General features: G+C 51.6%; 1 protein-coding gene across 1 annotated transcript in view; it reads left to right on the forward strand.

The window, feature by feature from the left end:
* The window catches only part of FANCD2 (FA complementation group D2), a gene marked incomplete at its 5' end in the record, with an annotated part of 40295 nt that extends 18841 nt beyond the window's left edge, over positions 1-21454 (forward strand). The window contains 18 exons of the mRNA XM_040407892.1: positions 1928-2032; positions 3139-3233; positions 3308-3448; positions 3532-3642; positions 7723-7851; positions 13406-13524; positions 13598-13708; positions 13778-13905; positions 13981-14080; positions 14159-14278; positions 15485-15575; positions 15949-16020; positions 16094-16132; positions 16225-16299; positions 16570-16644; positions 16720-16866; positions 16956-17045; positions 21025-21454. Of these exons, the coding sequence (XP_040263826.1) occupies positions 1928-2032; positions 3139-3233; positions 3308-3448; positions 3532-3642; positions 7723-7851; positions 13406-13524; positions 13598-13708; positions 13778-13905; positions 13981-14080; positions 14159-14278; positions 15485-15575; positions 15949-16020; positions 16094-16132; positions 16225-16299; positions 16570-16644; positions 16720-16866; positions 16956-17045; positions 21025-21078 (1802 nt within the window). The remainder of the gene's footprint in view (positions 1-1927; positions 2033-3138; positions 3234-3307; positions 3449-3531; positions 3643-7722; positions 7852-13405; positions 13525-13597; positions 13709-13777; positions 13906-13980; positions 14081-14158; positions 14279-15484; positions 15576-15948; positions 16021-16093; positions 16133-16224; positions 16300-16569; positions 16645-16719; positions 16867-16955; positions 17046-21024) is intronic.
* Between the last annotated feature and the right edge of the window lie 1049 nt (positions 21455-22503).

The raw sequence follows: 22503 nt of genomic DNA on the forward strand, positions 1-22503 counted from the left end.
TAACTACTATAATACTGCTCCTATGTACAAGAATATAACTACTATAATACTGCTCCTATGTACAAGGATATAACTACTATAATACTGCTCCTATGTACAAGACTATAACTACTATAATACTGCTCCTATGTACAAGAATATAACTACTATAATACTGCTCCTATGTACAAGAATATAACTACTATAATACTGCCTCCTATATACAAGAATATAACTACTATAATACTGCTCCTATGTACAAGAATATAACTACTATAATACTGCTCCTATGTACAAGAATAGAACTACTATAATACTGCCTCCTATGTACAAGAATATAACTACTATAATACTGCTCCTATGTACAAGAATATAACTACTATAATACTGCTCCTATGTACAAGAATATAACTACTATAATACTGCCTCCTATGTACAAGAATATAACTACTATAATACTGCTCCTATGTATAAGAATATAACTACTATAATACTGCTCCTATGTATAAGAATATAACTACTATAATACTGCCTCCTATATACAAGAATATAACTGCTATAATACTGCTCCTATGTACAAGAATATAACTGCTATAATACTGCCTCCTATGTATAAGAATATAACTACTATAATACTGCCTCCTATGTACAAGAATATAACTACTATAATACTGCCTCCTATGTACAAGAATATAACTACTATAATACTGCCTCCTATGTACAAGAATATAACTACTATAATACTGCTCCTATGTACAAGAATATAACTACTATAATACTACTCCTATGTACAAGAATATAACTACTATAATACTACTCCTATGTACAAGAATATAACTACTATAATACCGCTCCTATGTACAAGAATATAACTACTATAATACCGCTCCTATGTACAGGAATATAACTACTATAATACTGCTCCTATGTACAAGAATATAACTACTATAATACTGCTCCTATGTACAAGAATATAACTACTATAATACTGCTCCTATGTACAAGAATATAACTACTATAATACTACTCCTATGTACAAAAATATAACTACTATAATACTACTCCTATGTACAAGAATATAACTACTATAATACTGCCTCCTATGTACAAGAATATAACTACTATAATACCGCTCCTATGTACAGGAATATAACTACTATAATACTGCTCCTATGTACAAGAATATAACTACTGTAGTACTGCCTCCTATGTACAAGAATATAACTACTATAATACTGCCTCCTATGTACAAGAATATAACTACTATAATACTGCTCTTATGTACAAGAATATAACTACTATAATACTGCTCCTATGTACAAGAATATAACTACTATAATACTACTCCTATGTACAAGAATATAACTACTATAATACTACTCCTATGTACAAGAATATAACTACTATAATACTGCCTCCTATGTACAAGAATATAACTACTATAATACCGCTCCTATGTACAGGAATATAACTACTATAATACTGCTCCTATGTACAAGAATATAACTACTGTAATACTGCTCCTATGTACAAGAATATAACTACTGTAATACTGCTCCTATGTACAGGAATATAACTACTGTAGTACTGCCTCCTATGTACAAGAATATAACTACTATAATACTGCTCCTATGTACAGGAATATAACTACTATAATACTGCCTCCTATGTACAAGAATATAACTACTATAATACTGCTCCTATGCACAAGAATATAACTACTGTAATACTGCTCCTATGTATAAGAATATAACTACTATAATACTGCTCCTATGTATAAGAATATAACTACTATAATACTGCCCCTATGTACAAGAATATAACTACTATAATACTGCTCCTATGTATAGAACTACTATAATACTGCCTCCTGGTGATCAGCATGGTGGGTGTGGGAGTCACATATGGGGGATTTGGGGTCACTCACATTCATTTTGTTTTTCTTCAGCTTGTCCCGGTTATGTTCCGCCTTGTGCCCGTTTTGACTGTGATCAGATTGAGGGGCCACCTCCTGCATTACCTGCTGTTACTGCTGTGAAGAAGACTAAGAGGGGTACTATCAATGGGGGGCGGGCATGCCTCCAATCATGTTGGCTCTTCTTCCTGACTGGGTGGGCATGCCTCCAATCATCTTGGCTCTTCTTCCTGACTGGGTGGGCATGCCTCCAATCATCTTGGCTCTTCTTCCTGACTGGGCGGGGAGGTCTCCAATCATCTTGGCTCTTCTTCCTGACTGGGCGGGGAGGCCTCCAATCATCTTGGCTCTTTTTCCTGACTGGGCGGGGAGGTCTCCAATCATCTTGGCTCTTCTTCCTGACTGGGCGGGGAGGCCTCCAATCATCTTGGCTCTTCTTCCTGACTGGGCGGGGAGGCCTCCAATCATCTTGGCTCTTCTTCCTGACTGGGGCGGGGAGGCCTCCAATCATCTTGGCTCTTCTTCCTGACTGGGCGGGGAGGTCTCCAATCATCTTGGCTCTTCTTCCTGACTGGGCGGGGAGGTCTCCAATCATCTTGGCTCTTCTTCCTGACTGGGCGGGGAGGCCTCCAATCATCTTGGCTCTTCTTCCTGACTGGGCGGGGAGGCCTCCAATCATCTTGGCTCTTCTTCCTGACTGGGCGGGGAGGTCTCCAGTCATCTTGGCTCTTCTTCCTGACTGGGCGGGGAGGTCTCCAGTCATCTTGGCTCTTCTTCCTGACTGGGCGGGGAGGTCTCCAATCATCTTGGCTCTTCTTCCTGACTGGGCGGGGAGGCCTCCAATCATCTTGGCTCTTCTTCCTGACTGGGCGGGGAGGTCTCCAATCATCTTGGCTCTTCTTCCTGACTGGGCGGGGAGGCCTCCAATCATCTTGGCTCTTCTTCCTGACTGGGCGGGGAGGTCTCCAATCATCTTGGCTCTTCTTCCTGACTGGGCGGGGAGGTCTCCAATCATCTTGGCTCTTCTTCCTGACTGGGCGGGGAGGTCTCCAATCATCTTGGCTCTTCTTCCTGACTGGGTGGGCTGTGGATTCTTACTAAGCGGCTAATGACGGGTGAGAAGGGTTGTGATGACTTGCTCTTTACCTTTTGGGGTGATGCCTCGGTTCAGAATGTGGGTGCAGTGCGAGAGCGGCCATCTTGTGTCAGAGCTCGGGCTCATTGCCGCATTTCTCATACTTAAGGAAAGAAGCGTCCACTGGGGGATGGGAAGAACTCGTCCACAGAAGCCTCACAGACTGAGGAGCCGCTGGAGACGCAGAAGAGCCAGTTGGAGAAGGTAGTCCAGCTCTGTAAGTAGGAGGTTTCGGGGCCCTCTCTGTTGCTGAGGTCTTCAATCTCCATGTGTTTCAGGACAAGGATGAGAACAGCAGGCCCTGCGTCAGCCTGTGCAGTTACCGGCCATTCTTTAGGGAGCTGGATGTCCACGTGTTCACGGTTCTCCAGAGCGGCCTCGTCACGCGCTCACTGCTGGATTCTAACATGTGTACAAAGGTAAAGGTCTGCCTCCTGATTCTGGTGCAGTCACAGCCTGCGGGCGGCTGCGAGCTCAGCACCATTCATTCTGTGTCCTACAGGCTACAGAAGTGGTGCAGCTGGGGCCGGCAGAGCTTGACTTTCTCCTGGAGGATCTGTCCCGCAAAGTGGAGCACATTCTGACCACCTCCAAAAGGTCACTCATTCTGAAGGTAAGCCAAGTCTGAGCTGCTGTGCCCGGCCATGCACTCTGTATAGAGCTGTATATATGGGGTCACCTCTGGGGTTAGACCTCTTCGAACCCTTCATGTTCTGATTGCATAGACTGCAGACAGTGTGAGCCTGTAACGCCGCGGGGACAGATCCAGTGGCTCCCATTGATGGGGGTTCTTCAGGTTTCCATTAGGGTGTTTTTCACTGCCGCACATAAACCCTGACCAACAAAAAATGTGGCTAAGAGCCTGTGCTGTGTACAGTAGAGCTCCGTCCTGTGGTCTGTAGAAGGCTGCCACTCCGTGCTGCACCAGATGGGCGCAGCGTCTGCTGTATACGATCAGTGCTGCACCGGACGGGTGCCGGGGTAGGGGGTCTGTAGATATTATATACAGTACCGGGGTAGGGGGTCTGTATATATTATATACAGTACCGGGGTAGGGGGTCTGTGGATATTATTATATACAGTACCGGGGTAGGGGGTCTGTGGATATTATTATATACAGTGCCGGGGTAGGGGGTCTGTGGATATTATATACAGTACCGGGGTAGGGGGTCTGTGGATATTATATACAGTACCGGGGTAGGGGGTCTGTGGATATTATATACAGTGCCGGGGTAGGGGGGTCTGTGGATATTATATACAGTGCCGGGGTAGGGGGTCTGTGGTTCTTATATACAGTACCGGGGTAGGGGGTCTGTAGATATTATATACAGTACCGGGGTAGGGGATCTGTGGATATTATTATATACAGTGCCGGGGTAGGGGGTCTGTAGATATTATATACAGTGCCGGGGTAGGGGTTCTGTAGATATTATATACAGTACCGGGGTAGGGGTTCTGTGGATATTATATACAGTACCGGGGTAGGGGGTCTGTGGATATTATATACAGTACCGGGGTAGGGGTTCTGTAGATATTATTATATACAGTACCGGAATAGGGGGTCTGTGGATATTATATACAGTACCGGGGTAGGGGTTCTGTAGATATTATTATATACAGTACCGGGGTAGGGGGTCTGTAGATATTATTATATACAGTGCCGGGGTAGGGGGTCTGTAGATATTATATACAGTACCGGGGTAGGGGGTCTGTGGATATTATATACAGTACCGGGGTAGGGGGTCTGTGGATATTATATACAGTACCGGGGTAGGGGGTCTGTATATATTATATACAGTACCGGGGTAGGGGGTCTGTGGATATTATATACAGTACCGGGGTAGGGGGTCTGTGGATATTATATACAGTACCGGGGTAGGGGGTCTGTGGATATTATATACAGTACCGGGGTAGGGGGTCTGTGGATATTATATACAGTACCGGGGTAGGGGGTCTGTGGATATTATATACAGTACCGGGGTAGGGGGTCTGTGGATATTATATACAGTACCGGAATAGGGGGTCTGTGGATATTATATACAGTACCTAACTTTTAGCCCTCTTAGGGACTAGAACCCTTGTCCTATTTACCCTGACAGAGCTCTATCAGGGTGAATAGGACCTCACACTCTCCCTGCTGTCCTGTGCATAGTACACACAGCAGCAGGGAGGTTACCATGGCAGCCAGGGCTTCAGTAGAGTCTGATAGAGCTCTATCAGGGTGAATAGGACCTCACACTCTCCCTGCTGTCCTGTGCATAGTACACACAGCAGCAGGGAGGTTACCATGGCAGCCAGGGCTTCAGTAGAGTCTGATAGAGCTCTATCAGGGTGAATAGGACCTCACACTCTCCCTGCTGTCCTGGGCTCTGTACACACAGCAGCAGGGAGATTACCATGGCAGCCAGGGCTTCAGTAGTGTCTGATAAAGCTCTGTTAGGGTGAATAGGACCTCACACTCTCCCTGCTGTCCTGTGCATAGACACACAGCAGCAGGGATGTTACCATGGCAGCCAGGGCTTCAGTAGTGTCTGATAGAGCTCTATCAGGGTGAATAGGACCTCACACTCTCCCTGCTGTCCTGTGCATAGTGCACACAGCAGCAGGGATGTTACCATGGCAGCCAGGGCTTCAGTAGTGTCTGATAGAGCTCTGTTAGGGTGAATAGGACCTCACACTCTCCCTGCTGTCCTGTGCATAGTACACACAGCAGCAGGGATGTTACCATGGCAGCCAGGGCTTCAGTAGTGTCTGATAGAGCTCTATCAGGGTGAATAGGACCTCACACTCTCCCTGCTGTCCTGGGCTCTGTACACACAGCAGCAGGGAGATTACCATGGCAGCCAGGGCTTCAGTAGTGTCTGATAGAGCTCTGTCAGGGTGAATAGGACCTCACACTCTCCCTGCTGTCCTGTGCATAGACACACAGCAGCAGGGATGTTACCATGGCAGCCAGGGCTTCAGTAGTGTCTGATAGAGCTCTATCAGGGTGAATAGGATCTCACACTCTCCCTGCTGTCCTGTGCATAGTACACACAGCAGCAGGGAGGTTACCATGGCAGCCATGGCTTCAGTAGAGTCTGATAGAGCTCTATCAGGGTGAATAGGACCTCACACTCTCCCTGCTGTCCTGTGCATAGTACACACAGCAGCAGGGATGTTACCATGGCAGCCAGGGCTTCAGTAGTGTCTGATAGAGCTCTATCAGGGTGAATAGGACCTCACACTCTCCCTGCTGTCCTGGGCTCTGTACACACAGCAGCAGGGATGTTACCATGGCAGCCAGGGCTTCAGTAGAGTCTGATAGAGCTCTATCAGGGTGAATAGGACCTCACACTCTCCCTGCTGTCCTGGGCTCTGTACACACAGCAGCAGGGATGTTACCATGGCAGCCAGGGCTTCAGTAGAGTCTGATAGAGCTCTATCAGGGTGAATAGGACCTCACACTCTCCCTGCTGTCCTGTGCATAGTGCACACAGCAGCAGGGATGTTACCATGGCAGCCAGGGCTTCAGTAGTGTCTGACAGAGCTCTATCAGGGTGAATAGGACCTCACACTCTCTTTGCTGTCCTGTGCATAGTACACACAGCAGCAGGGATGTTACCATGGCAGCCAGGGCTTCAGTAGTGTCTGATAGAGCTCTATCAGTGTGAATAGGGCCTCACACTCTCCCTGCTGTCCTGTGCATAGTACACACAGCAGCAGGGATGTTACCATGGCAGCCAGGGCTTCAGTAGTGTCTGACAGAGCTCTATGATGGTGAATAGGGCCTCACACTCTCCCTGCTGTCCTGGGCTCTGTACACACAGCAGCAGGGAGCTGACCATGGCAGCCAGGGCTTCAGTAGTGTCTGACAGAGCTCTATCAGGGTGAATAGGACCTCACACTCTCTTTGCTGTCCTGTGCATAGTACACACAGCAGCAGGGATGTTACCATGGCACTGCGCCACCAATGAAGATAACTCTCTCATTAATTCATATACAGGAGGCGGGAGCTGCAGAATCACATGGCCGGCTCCAGACCTCTATGAGCGGTAGCTGCGATCCGCAGCACCTAAGGGGTTAACTACCGCGGACCGCAGCTGCCGTTCATAGAGGTCGGGAGCCGGCTATTTGATTCTGCAGCCAGCACCCGCCACCTGTATATGAATTAATGAGAGAGTTATCTTCATTGGTGGCGCAGTGCGCCCCTTCCCCCCCCCCCCCCAACCCCTGTATTAATCATTGGTGGCACAGTGCGCCCCCCCCAACCCCAGTATTAGACATTGGTGGCGCAGTGACCACAGCCCTTCCTCTTCTCCTCCCTCCTCTCATTGGTGGCAGCAGCGGCACAGGGGGAGGAGACGCTGCTTTCTTCTCCCCTGGGCTGCCGAGGGAGCACAGAGCGCTGTCAGCAGCACGATCCTTGTTCCCCATACGTTATCGGAATATTGGCATAATAGATGCCGATACCGATAACGTTCAAAATCCTTAATATCGGCCGATAATATCGGTAAAACCGATAATCGGTCGATCCCTAGCACGGGGGTCTGTATATATTATATATAGTACAGGGGGTCTGTATATATTATATAATGTACGGGGGGTCTATATAATGTTAGGGCATATACCTGGCGGCACAGTATATAAATTCCCGGACACGCACGCGGCTGCCCTTTTACATGTGTGTGGATTTAATCTCCCTGTTGTGCAGGTGAAAGACACGAAGAGCTCGGAGTTCTCCCATCTGCGCCAGAGGACGCCTCAAGACGTGGCAGAAGTGGTTGTCGGGCTCCTGACCCCGCTGTGCAGCCATGTGGAGAACGTGCACCACTACTTCCAGGTACTGGCGAGCGCGGCATTAGGAACCATCCTTCCCGATCGTTTCCCCATAGTCACCTTGTCCTGATTGGCGCCTGCACAGCGGGATCTATATATTATATTAATGCGCAGATTTTATGTGCCACATGAGATCACCTGGCACACGGCATCCTGTGATGTGAGGTCTTACATGTACTGATCTCGTGGCACGTGGCATCCTGTGATGTGCGATCTTACATGTACTGATCACGGGGCATCCTGTGATGTGAGGGCTTGCATGTACTGATCACGTGGCACACGGCATCCTGTGATGTGAGGTCTTACATGTACTGATCACGTGGCACACGGCATCCTGTGATGTGAGGTCTTACATGTACTGATCACGGGGCATCCTGTGATGTGAGGTCTTACATGTACTGATCACGTGGCACGCAGCATCCTGTGATGTGAGGTCTTACATGTACTGATCACGTGGCATCCTGTGATGTGAGGTCTTACATGTACTGATCACGGGGCATCCTGTGATGTGAGGTCTTACATGTACTGATCACGTGGCATCCTGTGATGTGAGGTCTTACATGTACTGATCACGTGGCACACGGCATCCTGTGATGTGAGGTCTTACATGTACTGATCACGGGGCATCCTGTGATGTGAGGTCTTACATGTACTGATCACGTGGCATCCTGTGATGTGAGGTCTTACATGTACTGATCACGGGGCATCCTGTGATGTGAGGTCTTACATGTACTGATCACGTGGCACGCAGCATCCTGTGATGTGAGGTCTTACATGTACTGATCACGTGGCATCCTGTGATGTGAGGTCTTACATGTACTGATCACGGGGCATCCTGTGATGTGAGGTCTTACATGTACTGATCACGTGGCATCCTGTGATGTGAGGTCTTACATGTACTGATCACGTGGCATCCTGTGATGTGAGGTCTTACATGTACTGATCACGTGGCACGCGGCATCCTGTGATGTGAGGTCTTACATGTACTGATCACGTGGCATCCTGTGATGTGAGGTCTTACATGTACTGATCACGGGGCATCCTGTGATGTGAGGTCTTACATGTACTGATCTCGTGGCATCCTGTGATGTGAGGTCTTACATGTACTGATCACACGGCATCCTGTGATGTGAGGTCTTACATGTACTGATCACGTGGCATCCTGTGATGTGAGGTCTTACATGTACTGATCACGTGGCACGCAGCATCCTGTGATGTGAGGTCTTACATGTACTGATCACACGGCATCCTGTGATGTGAGGTCTTGCATGTACTGATCACGTGGCACACGGCATCCTGTGATGTGAGGTCTTACATGTACTGATCACGTGGCATCCTGTGATGTGAGGTCTTACATGTACTGATCTCGTGGCATCCTGTGATGTGAGGTCTTACATGTACTGATCACACGGCATCCTGTGATGTGAGGTCTTACATGTACTGATCACGTGGCATCCTGTGATGTGAGGTCTTACATGTACTGATCACGTGGCACGCAGCATCCTGTGATGTGAGGTCTTACATGTACTGATCACACGGCATCCTGTGATGTGAGGTCTTGCATGTACTGATCACGTGGCACACGGCATCCTGTGATGTGAGGTCTTACATGTACTGATCACGCGGCATCCTGTGATGTGAGGTCTTACATGTACTGATCTCGTGGCATCCTGTGATGTGAGGTCTTACATGTACTGATCACACGGCATCCTGTGATGTGAGGTCTTACATGTACTGATCTCGTGGCATCCTGTGATGTGAGGTCTTACATGTACTGATCACACGGCATCCTGTGATGTGAGGTCTTACATGTACTGATCACGTGGCACACGGCATCCTGTGATGTGAGATCTTACATGTACTGATCACGTGGCACACGGCATCCTGTGATGTGAGGTCTTACATGTACTGATCACGCAGCATCCTGTGATGTGAGGTCTTACATGTACTGATCACGTGGCACGCAGCATCCTGTGATGTGTGGGCTTGCATGTACTGATCACGTGGCACACGGCATCCTGTGATGTGAGGTCTTGCATGTACTGATCTCGTGGCATCCTGTGATGTGAGGTCTTACATGTACTGATCACGTGGCACGCGGCATCCTGTGATGTGTGGGCTTGCATGTACTGATCACGTGGCACACGGCATCCTGTGATGTGAGGTCTTGCATGTACTGATCTCGTGGCATCCTGTGCTGTGAGGTCTTACATGTACTGATCACGTGGCACACGGCATCCTGTGATGTGAGATCTTACATGTACTGATCACGTGGCATCCTGTGATGTGAGGTCTTGCATGTACTGATCACGTGGCACACGGCATCCTGTGATGTGAGGTCTTACATGTACTGATCACGTGGCATCCTGTGATGTGAGGTCTTACATGTACTGATCACACGGCATCCTGTGATGTGAGGTCTTACATGTACTGATCACGTGGCATCCTGTGATGTGAGGTCTTACATGTACTGATCACACGGCATCCTGTGATGTGAGGTCTTGCATGTACTGATCACGTGGCACGCGGCATCCTGTGATGTGAGGTCTTACATGTACTGATCACGTGGCATCCTGTGATGTGAGGTCTTACATGTACTGATCATACGGCATCCTGTGATGTGAGGTCTTGCATGAACTGATCACGTGGCACACGGCATCCTGTGATGTGAGGTCTTACATGTACTGATCACGTGGCACGCAGCATCCTGTGATGTGAGGTCTTACATGTACTGATCACGTGGCATCCTGTGATGTGAGGTCTTACATGTACTGATCACGGGGCATCCTGTGATGTGAGGTCTTACATGTACTGATCTCGTGGCATCCTGTGATGTGAGGTCTTACATGTACTGATCACGTGGCACGCGGCATCCTGTGATGTGAGGTCTTACATGTACTGATCACGCAGCATCCTGTGATGTGAGGTCTTACATGTACTGATCACGTGGCACGCAGCATCCTGTGATGTGTGGGCTTGCATGTACTGATCACGTGGCACACGGCATCCTGTGATGTGAGGTCTTGCATGTACTGATCTCGTGGCATCCTGTGATGTGAGGTCTTACATGTACTGATCACGTGGCACACGGCATCCTGTGATGTGAGATCTTACATGTACTGATCACGTGGCATCCTGTGATGTGAGGTCTTGCATGTACTGATCACGTGGCACACGGCATCCTGTGATGTGAGGTCTTACATGTACTGATCACGTGGCATCCTGTGATGTGAGGTCTTGCATGTACTGATCACGGGGCATCCTGTGATGTGAGGTCTTACATGTACTGATCACGTGGCATCCTGTGATGTGAGGTCTTGCATGTACTGATCACGTGGCACACGGCATCCTGTGATGTGAGGTCTTACATGTACTGATCACGTGGCATCCTGTGATGTGAGGTCTTGCATGTACTGATCACGGGGCATCCTGTGATGTGAGGTCTTACATGTACTGATCACGTGGCACGCGGCATCCTGTGATGTGAGGTCTTACATGTACTGATCACGTGGCACGTGGCATCCTGTGATGTGAGGTCTTACATGTACTGATCACGTGGCATCCTGTGATGTGAGGTCTTGCATGTACTGATCACGTGGCACACGGCATCCTGTGATGTGAGGTCTTACATGTACTGATCACGTGGCATCCTGTGATGTGAGGTCTTACATGTACTGATCACACGGCATCCTGTGATGTGAGGTCTTGCATGTACTGATCACGTGGCACGCGGCATCCTGTGATGTGAGGTCTTACATGTACTGATCACGTGGCATCCTGTGATGTGAGGTCTTACATGTACTGATCACGGGGCATCCTGTGATGTGAGGTCTTGCATGTACTGATCACGTGGCACGCAGCATCCTGTGATGTGAGGTCTTACATGTACTGATCACGGGGCATCCTGTGATGTGAGGTCTTGCATGTACTGATCACGGGGCACACGGCATCCTGTGATGTGAGGTCTTACATGTACTGATCACCTGGCACGCAGCATCCTGTGATGTGAGGTCTTGCATGTACTGATCACGTGGCATCCTGTGATGTGAGGTCTTGCATGTACTGATCACGTGGCACACGGCATCCTGTGATGTGAGGTCTTACATGTACTGATCACGTGGCATCCTGTGATGTGAGGTCTTACATGTACTGATCACGTGGCACGCGGCATCCTGTGATGTGAGGTCTTACATGTACTGATCACGTGGCACGCGGCATCCTGTGATGTGAGGTCTTACATGTACTGATCACGGGGCATCCTGTGATGTGAGGTCTTGCATGTACTGATCACGTGGCATCCTGTGATGTGAGGTCTTACATGTACTGATCACGTGGCACACGGCATCCTGTGATGTGAGGTCTTACATGTACTGATCACGGGGCATCCTGTGATGTGAGGTCTTACATGTACTGATCACGTGGCATCCTGTGATGTGAGGACTTACATGTACTGATCACACGGCATCCTGTGATGTGAGGTCTTGCATGTACTGATCACGCGGCACGCGGCATCCTGTGATGTGAGGTCTTGCATGTACTGATCACGTGGCACACGGCATCCTGTGATGTGAGGTCTTGCATGTACTGATCACGTGGCACGCGGTATCCTGTGATGTGAGGTCTTGCATGTACTGATCACGTGGCACACGGCATCCTGTGATGTGAGGTCTTGCATGTACTGATCACGTGGCACACGGCATCCTGTGATGTGAGGTCTTGCATGTACTGATCATGGGGCATCCTGTGATGTGAGGTCTTACATGTACTGATCACGTGGCATCCTGTGATGTGAGGTCTTGCATGTACTGATCACGTGGCACACGGCATCCTGTGATGTGAGGTCTTGCATGTACTGATCACGTGGCACGCGGTATCCTGTGATGTGAGGTCTTGCATGTACTGATCACGTGGCACACGGCATCCTGTGATGTGAGGTCTTGCATGTACTGATCACGTGGCACACGGCATCCTGTGATGTGAGGTCTTGCATGTACTGATCATGGGGCATCCTGTGATGTGAGGTCTTACATGTACTGATCACGTGGCATCCTGTGATGTGAGGTCTTGCATGTACTGATCACGTGGCACACGGCATCCTGTGATGTGAGGTCTTGCATGTACTGATCACGTGGCACGCGGTATCCTGTGATGTGAGGTCTTGCATGTACTGATCACGTGGCACACGGCATCCTGTGATGTGAGGTCTTGCATGTACTGATCACGTGGCACACGGCATCCTGTGATGTGAGGTCTTGCATGTACTGATCATGGGGCATCCTGTGATGTGAGGTCTTGCATGTACTGATCATGCGGCATGCGGCATCCTGTGATGTGAGGTCTTACATGTACTGATCACGTGGCATGCGGCATCCTGTGATGTGAGGTCTTACATGTACTGATCACGTGGCATGCGGCATCCTGTGATGTGAGGTCTTACATGTACTGATCACGTGGCATGCGGCATCTTGTGATGTGAGGTCTTGCATGTACTGATCTCGTGGCACGTTACATGTGCTGAGCGCGGACGGTCATGGCTCACCGCTCCTTCTCTTCGGCAGACGTTCCTGGCTGAGGGTCCCGGTGCGGTGGGTGCTGCGGGGCAGGACGTGAAGGAGCACCAGCACATGGCCTCCTGCTACCATTTGCTCCTGCAGATTTTCCACGCTCTCTTGGCCTGGTATGTGGCGCTCTCTCGTCATACGTGTGGGGCCTGGCACTGCGGCTGATATCACTCTCACCTCTTCTTTTAGGAATGGCTTTTTACAGCATGAGAACAGGAATCTGTGGAAGTCGGCGCTGGCGGTGTTTGCACACAGAATAAAGGAGTCGGACCCGTCGGTGGACCTGGAGGAGCAGGTCCGGTATGTATCGCGCGTGTCCCATGTCCGCTCTCACTGCTGCGCCCCCTGCTGATGCCCTTTTCCTCTCAGCCACAGTGTCAGCTACTTCCAGAACCTGTGCAGCAGCGTCCCCACAATCTCTGCCGCCCTGAGCCTAACGCAGCTGCTGATTGCGCTGATGGAGAAGACGGACGCCGCGCAGTACCGCAGCAGTACCGGTATGCACAGCGCCACCCTTCATTTAGCGCTCATCGCGATGTACGTGCCGTTCATTGTCCTTCTTTTGGAAACAGCCTCCATTGTGAAAGGTTTTCTGTGCCAGTCCTGGATCCAGCCCAACGGGGAGCGTGAGAGGGGCATCAAGTTTAATGAGGCCCTACAGAGCCTGTTATGGTGAGTGGCAGAGCCCACATGTGGCACCGTGTGATGGGGGCTGGACTCGGCACTATGATCGGTTCCTGTGTGTTCCAGTATCTACCTGGAGTACGCTGATGTCCCGAAAGCCATTGAAGAAATCTGTGGCGCAGGAGTGTCTGAGCTGATGAACGCGGCAAAAGACGGACATTCATCTACATATCCCACTCTGACCAGGTAGGCGAACCACAGGCCCGGCCCGGCCTGTCCGCTGTCCCCCTGTAGTGCCCACCGCTATACGGCCCGGACTGTCCGCTGTCCCCCTGTAGTGCCCACCGGTATACGGCCCGGACTGTCCGCTGTCCCCCTGTAGTGCCCACCGGTATACGGCCCGGACTGTCCGCTGTCCCCCTGTAGCGCCCACCGGTATACGGCCCGGACTGTCCGCTGTCCCCCTGTAGTGCCACCCGCTATACGGCCCGGACTGTCCGCTGTCCCCCTGTAGTGCCCACCGGTATACGGCCCGGACTGTCCGCTGTCCCCCTGTAGTGCCCACCGCTATACGGCCCGGACTGTCCGCTGTCCCCCTGTAGTGCCCACCGGTATACGGCCCGGACTGTCCGCTGTCCCCCTGTAGTGCCCCCCGCTATACGGCCCGGACTGTCCGCTGTCCCCCTGTAGTGCCCACCGCTATACGGCCCGGACTGTCCGCTGTCCCCCTGTAGTGCCCACCGGTATACGGCCCGGACTGTCCGCTGTCCCCCTGTAGTGCCCACCGCTATACGGACCGGACTGTCCGCTGTCCCCCTGTAGTGCCACCCGCTATACGGCCCGGACTGTCCGCTGTCCCCCTGTAGTGCCCACCGCTATACGGCCCGGACTGTCCGCTGTCCCCCTGTAGTGCCCACCGGTATACGGCCCGGACTGTCCGCTGTCCCCCTGTAGTGCCCACCGCTATACGGACCGGACTGTCCGCTGTCCCCCTGTAGTGCCACCCGCTATACGGCCCGGACTGTCCGCTGTCCCCCTGTAGTGCCCACCGCTATACGGCCCGGACTGTCCGCTGTCCCCCTGTAGTGCCCACCGCTATACGGCCCGGACTGTCCGCTGTCCCCCTGTAGTGCCCACCGCTATACGGCCCGGACTGTCCGCTGTCCCCCTGTAGTGCCCACCGGTATACGGCCCGGACTGTCCGCTGTCCCCCTGTAGTGCCCACCGCTATACGGCCCGGACTGTCCGCTGTCCCCCTGTAGTGCCCACCGCTATACGGACCGGACTGTCCGCTGTCCCCCTGTAGTGCCACCCGCTATACGGCCCGGACTGTCCGCTGTCCCCCTGTAGTGCCTACCGGTATGCGGCCCGGACTGTCGGCTGTCACCCTGTTGTGCCCGCTATAGGGCCTCCGGTGGTGGCGCTTGGTATCAGGGCTTCTCTTCTTTTCAGGCAAACATTTGTGGTTTTCTACCGTGTCCTGATGAACAAGTTGGAGAAATATGTGAGGAACATTCCTGCTGGGACAAGGGCTGACGGACAGGTAAGTGGCGGTGGATATCATGGCTGAGTCTGTGTGGTCCTGGAGCTGTGGGGGAAGCATCTGGCAGGCCCTGTGCAGTGAGGACCGCCACTTTCCCTTTAATTCTTGGGTCCACAGGGATATGTTGGGCAGTAAGTGGCTAGGTCTGGGCACCCTAACCTTAGTAACCCCAGCACTCTAGGTGGAAGCGGCTATCCTGTCCATCCCGGGTCTATTCCTGGTCCTTGTCACACACGGTTGTGCAGATGCCGCACGCCTTACCCTGTGACTGTGCCTTCCAGTCCTAGTGCTGGCGTCTGCCATGCTAGTCCTAGTTTTTCCTCTTATTCCGGGGGTCCTTCACGTAGAGCAGTGGTCACCCTGTGTCTTACAGGTACACGCGGAGCGGCTTCTGTGCTGGAGTCTGGCGGTCAGGAATTTCCACATTCTCGTCAACCTGGTTAAGGTGAGTGCTGCGGTCTGACCCTCGGGGCTTCTAGTAGGGCTGAAGACTGAGGTTGGTGTCTCTTCCTCCGCAGGTGTTTGACAGTCGTCCCATGCTGATTACCTGCCTGAAGGTGCGGAGGTCTTCTTACTCCATCGCGGCTTGTCCTGTCTCTTTTCTAGTCCTTCCCCAGTGGTTTACTGTCACTTCTGTCTTTCCCGGCAGTATGGCCGCCAGTTTGTGGAGACCTTCCTGAGGGTCGGGATGCCTCTTCTGGACTGCTGTTTTAAGAAGCATCGGGTGAGTTATACGGGAATGTGTGGCCATATACCCATGGCTGCCCGCACTCCGTGGTCAGCTTATTGATGGCATGTTCTACAGGACGCTGTGCATCTCGCCTTTATAAAGCAGCATTAGCGTTTTACATCGTGAGTACGGCGACTGTATTTACTTTATTATAGTGTTTGCGCAGCGCTGGTGCATGGTTTGCTCTTGTGCTTTCAGCCATGGCGACGTGCACTGGGATGTGCTGAATGACCCCCAGTTTTATTTTCTTTGCATGTTTTACAGGACGATGTGCAGAGTTTACTGAAAATCCTACAGTTATGCACCCGGCAACTTCACCACATGTGCGGTCACTCCAAAGTAGGTGTCGGCCCGGTTGGTGTGGTGCCATGTGTTGGCCTTCTTTCAGTACCTGAGAGGTTTCCTTCTCTTCAGATCCATCAGGACACCGGTCTGACCACACACGTGCCACTGCTGAAGAAGACTCTGGAGATGTTCGTGTACCGGGTGAAAGCCATGCTGGTCCTCAACAACTGCCAGGAGGCGTTCTGGCTGGGCAACCTCAAAAACAGAGACCTCCAGGTGAGAGCGGTCCCACAGGGTATGCCGCGCCGGTCAGATATTGGCAAACTGGGAACCGCCATGTAATCTGCATCTGTTCACTTTCTCAGGGGGAGGAAATATTATCCCAGAAGTCACAAGACAGTGAGACAGAAGAGGATCCAGAGTCACAGCTCCCCCCCGAGGAGCCGGAGGAGCAGGTGCAGGACACGGGCAGCCGCACAGTGCACATTATAATGAGGGATCTCTCATGGGTCAGGCGGGTGCAGTCAACATGCTACTACCGAGCAGGAGGCGCTATTAGGGCAGTAAGCATGTTACATATGGAGCAGGAGGCGCTCGTAGGGTGGTGTACGGGTTACATATGGAGCAGGAGGCGCTCGTAGGGTGGTGTACAGGTTACATATGGAGCAGGAGGCGCTCGTAGGGTGTACGTGTTACATATAGAGCAGGAGGCGCTCGTAGGGTGGTGTACGTGTTACATGTAGAACAGGAGGCCCTCGTAGGGTGGTGTACGTGTTACATATGGAGCAGGAGGCGCTCGTAGGGTGGTGTACGTGTTACATATAGAGCAGGAGCTGCTATTAGGGCAGTAAGCATGTTACATATGGAGCAGGAGGCGCTCGTAGGGTGGTGTACAGGTTACATATGGAGCAGGAGGCGCTTGTAGGGTGGTGTACGTGTTACATATAGAGCAGGAGGCGCTCGTAGGGTGGTGTACAGGTTACATATAGAGCAGGAGGCGCTCGTAGGGTGGTGTACGGGTTACATATGGAGCAGGAGGCGCTCGTAGGGTGGTGTACGTGTTACATATGGAGCAGGAGGCGCTCGTAGGGTGGTGTACGTGTTACATATGGAGCAGGAGGCGCTCGTAGGGTGGTGTACAGGTTACATATAGAGCAGGAGGCGCTTGTAGGGTGGTGTACGGGTTACATATGGAGCAGGAGGCGCTCGTAGGGTGGTGTACGTGTTACATATAGAGCAGGAGGCGCTCGTAGGGTGGTGTACAGGTTACATATGGAGCAGGAGGCGCTCGTAGGGTGGTGTACGTGTTACATATGGAGCAGGAGGCGCTCGTAGGGTGGTGTACAGGTTACATATAGAGCAGGAGGCGCTCGTAGGGTGGTGTACAGGTTACATATAGAGCAGGAGGCGCTCGTAGGGTGGTGTACGTGTTACATATGGAGCAGGAGGCGCTCGTAGGGTGGTGTACAGGTTACATATAGAGCAGGAGGCGCTCGTAGGGTGGTGTACGGGTTACATATGGAGCAGGAGGCGCTCGTAGGGTGGTGTACGGGTTACATATGGAGCAGGAGGCGCTCGTAGGGTGGTGTACAGGTTACATATGGAGCAGGAGGCGCTCGTAGGGTGGTGTACAGGTTACATATAGAGCAGGAGGCGCTTGTAGGGTGTACAGGTTACATATAGAGCAGGAGGCGCTCGTAGGGTGGGATACAGGTTACATATGGAGCAGGAGGCGCTCGTAGGGTGGTGTACGTGTTACATATGGAGCAGGAGGCGCTCGTAGGGTGGTGTACAGGTTACATATAGAGCAGGAGGCACTCATAGGGTGGTGTACATGTTACATATAGAGCAGGAGGCGCTCGTAGGGTGGTGTACGTGTTACATATAGAGCAGGAGGCGCTCGTAGGGTGGTGTACGTGTTACATATGGAGCAGGAGGCGCTCGTAGGGTGGTGTACGTGTTACATATGGAGCAGGAGGCGCTCGTAGGGTGGTGTACAGGTTACATATAGAGCAGGAGGCGCTTGTAGGGTGGTGTACGGGTTACATATGGAGCAGGAGGCGCTCGTAGGGTGGTGTACGTGTTACATATAGAGCAGGAGGCGCTCGTAGGGTGGTGTACAGGTTACATATGGAGCAGGAGGCGCTCGTAGGGTGGTGTACGTGTTACATATGGAGCAGGAGGCGCTCGTAGGGTGGTGTACAGGTTACATATAGAGCAGGAGGCGCTCGTAGGGTGGTGTACAGGTTACATATAGAGCAGGAGGCGCTCGTAGGGTGGTGTACGTGTTACATATGGAGCAGGAGGCGCTCGTAGGGTGGTGTACAGGTTACATATAGAGCAGGAGGCGCTCGTAGGGTGGTGTACGGGTTACATATGGAGCAGGAGGCGCTCGTAGGGTGGTGTACGGGTTACATATGGAGCAGGAGGCGCTCGTAGGGTGGTGTACAGGTTACATATGGAGCAGGAGGCGCTCGTAGGGTGGTGTACAGGTTACATATAGAGCAGGAGGCGCTCGTAGGGTGTACAGGTTACATATAGAGCAGGAGGCGCTCGTAGGGTGGTGTACGTGTTACATATGGAGCAGGAGGCGCTCGTAGGGTGGTGTACGTGTTACATATGGAGCAGGAGGCGCTCGTAGGGTGGTGTACAGGTTACATATAGAGCAGGAGGCACTCATAGGGTGGTGTACATGTTACATATAGAGCAGGAGGCGCTCGTAGGGTGGTGTACGTGTTACATATAGAGCAGGAGGCGCTCGTAGGGTGGTGTACAGGTTACATATAGAGCAGGAGGCGCTCGTAGGGTGGTGTACAGGTTACATATAGAGCAGGAGGCGCTCGTAGGGTGGTGTACATGTTACATATAGAGCAGGAGGCGCTCGTAGGGTGGTGTACGTGTTACATATAGAGCAGGAGGCGCTCGTAGGGTGGTGTACAGGTTACATATAGAGCAGGAGGCGCTCGTAGGGTGGTGTACATGTTACATATAGAGCAGGAGGCGCTCGTAGGGTGGTGTACGTGTTACATATAGAGCAGGAGGCGCTCGTAGGGTGGTGTACATGTTACATATAGAGCAGGAGGCACTCATAGGGTGGTGTACATGTTACATATGGAGCAGGAGGCGCTCGTAGGGTGGTGTACGTGTTACATATAGAGCAGGAGGCGCTCGTAGGGTGGTGTACAGGTTACATATGGAGCAGGAGGCGCTCGTAGGGTGGTGTACAGGTTACATATAGAGCAGGAGGCGCTCGTAGGGTGGTGTACAGGTTACATATAGAGCAGGAGGCGCTCGTAGGGTGTACAGGTTACATATAGAGCAGGAGGCGCTCGTAGGGTGGGATACAGGTTACATATGGAGCAGGAGGCGCTCGTAGGGTGGTGTACGTGTTACATATGGAGCAGGAGGCGCTCGTAGGGTGGTGTACAGGTTACATATAGAGCAGGAGGCACTCATAGGGTGGTGTACATGTTACATATAGAGCAGGAGGCGCTCGTAGGGTGGTGTACGTGTTACATATAGAGCAGGAGGCGCTCGTAGGGTGGTGTACAGGTTACATATAGAGCAGGAGGCGCTCGTAGGGTGGTGTACAGGTTACATATAGAGCAGGAGGCGCTCGTAGGGTGGTGTACATGTTACATATAGAGCAGGAGGCGCTCGTAGGGTGGTGTACGTGTTACATATAGAGCAGGAGGCGCTCGTAGGGTGGTGTACAGGTTACATATAGAGCAGGAGGCGCTCGTAGGGTGGTGTACATGTTACATATAGAGCAGGAGGCGCTCGTAGGGTGGTGTACGTGTTACATATAGAGCAGGAGGTGCTCGTAGGGTGGTGTACATGTTACATATAGAGCAGGAGGCACTCATAGGGTGGTGTACATGTTACATATGGAGCAGGAGGCGCTCGTAGGGTGGTGTACGTGTTACATATAGAGCAGGAGGCGCTCGTAGGGTGGTGTACAGGTTACATATGGAGCAGGAGGCGCTCGTAGGGTGGTGTACAGGTTACATATAGAGCAGGAGGCGCTCGTAGGGTGGTGTACAGGTTACATATAGAGCAGGAGGCGCTCGTAGGGTGGTGTACGTGTTACATATAGAGCAGGAGGCGCTCGTAGGGTGGTGTACGGGTTACATATAGAGCAGGAGGCGCTCGTAGGGTGGTGTACGGGTTACATATAGAGCAGGAGGTGCTCGTAGGGTGGTGTACAGGTTACATATAGAGCAGGAGGCGCTCGTAGGGTGGTGTACGTGTTACATATAGAACAGGAGGCACTCGTAGGGTGGTGTACAGGTTACATATAGAGCAGGAGGCGCTCGTAGGGTGGTGTACATGTTACATATAGAGCAGGAGGCGCTCGTAGGGTGGGATACATGTTGTTCATGGATATAAGGACCCCATGGACACGCGGGCAGACTCCTTTGTTTTACTTTATAGGAAGAGGAGAGCAGAGAAAGTGACCTGGAGGAGGAAGACGAAGAGTCCGACTGAGCCTTCTGGTTTCCTAGCTGCCCCTCCCCCATGATAAAACTTTATGGGCCTCCGTTATCATTGACCGGCGGGGTACGCCTCGTATTAGGCACAGCATCCGGTAGTCCGTGACCCGTCCCCTCCCTGCCCTCATGCCTGCTCTTGGGGTAAGTGGGAAGGAGAAACATCGTTCGTGCAAGTTGGGGCGAAAAAGTTGCAAATACGCAGAAAACTGGGGTATAAATATGATAAATCAGGCCCCATGTGTGCAGGATGTAGATGCTCCCTTCTACATGTATCAGACATGGTCTCCACCTGTGCGGACTGCAGGGAGCGTGCCCTTGGGCTTGTTATAAACCTTCTGTTGTCACATTAAAGAGTTAACAATGCAAAATGACTGGCAGAGAAATGATGTAGCCGTGTCATACGTGTGGATGGGGTGTGTGTGGAGCTGTGTCATACGTGTGGATGGTGTGTGTGGAGCTGTGTCATACGTGTGGATGGTGTGTGTGTGGAGCTGTGTCATATGTGTGGATGGTGTGTGTGTGGAGCTGTGTCATACGTGTGGATGGTGTGTGTGTGTGGAGCAGTGTCATACGTGTGGATGGTGTGTGTGTGTGGAGCAGTGTCATACGTGTGGATGGTGTGTGTGTGTGGAGCAGTGTCATACGTGTGGATGGTGTGTGTGTGTGGAGCAGTGTCATACGTGTGGATGGTGTGTGTGTGTGGAGCAGTGTCATACGTGTGGATGGTGTGTGTGTGTGGAGCTGTGTCATACGTGTGGATGGTGTGTGTGTGGAGCAGTGTCATACGTGTGGATGGGGTGTGTGTGGAGCTGTGTCATACGTGTGGATGGGGTGTGTGTGGAGCTGTGTCATACGTGTGGATGGGGTGTGTGTGGAGCTGTGTCATACGTGTGGATGGGGTGTGTGTGGAGCTGTGTCATACGTGTGGATGGGGTGTGTGTGGAGCAGTGTCATACGTGTGGATGGTGGGTGTGTGTGGAGCAGTGTCATACGTGTGGATGGTGGGTGTGTGTGGAGCAGTGTCATACGTGTGGATGGTGGGTGTGTGTGGAGCAGTGTCATACGTGTGGATGGTGTGTGTGTGTGGAGCTGTGTCATACGTGTGGATGGTGTGTGTGTGGAGCAGTGTCATACGTGTGGATGGGGTGTGTGTGTGGAGCAGTGTCATACGTGTGGATGGGGTGTGTGTGTGGAGCAGTGTCATACGTGTGGATGGGGTGTGTGTGTGGAGCAGTGTCATACGTGTGGATGGTGTGTGTGTGGAGCTGTGTCATACGTGTGGATGGTGTGTGTGTGGAGCAGTGTCATACGTGTGGATGGGGTGTGTGTGGATGGGGTGTGTGTGGAGCTGTGTCATACGTGTGGATGGTGTGTGTGTGGAGTTGTGTCATACGTGTGGATGGTGTGTGTGTGGAGCTGT

Source organism: Bufo bufo, chromosome 9 (assembly GCF_905171765.1).
Source record: "Bufo bufo chromosome 9, aBufBuf1.1, whole genome shotgun sequence".
Classification (NCBI taxonomy): Eukaryota; Metazoa; Chordata; class Amphibia; order Anura; family Bufonidae; genus Bufo; species Bufo bufo.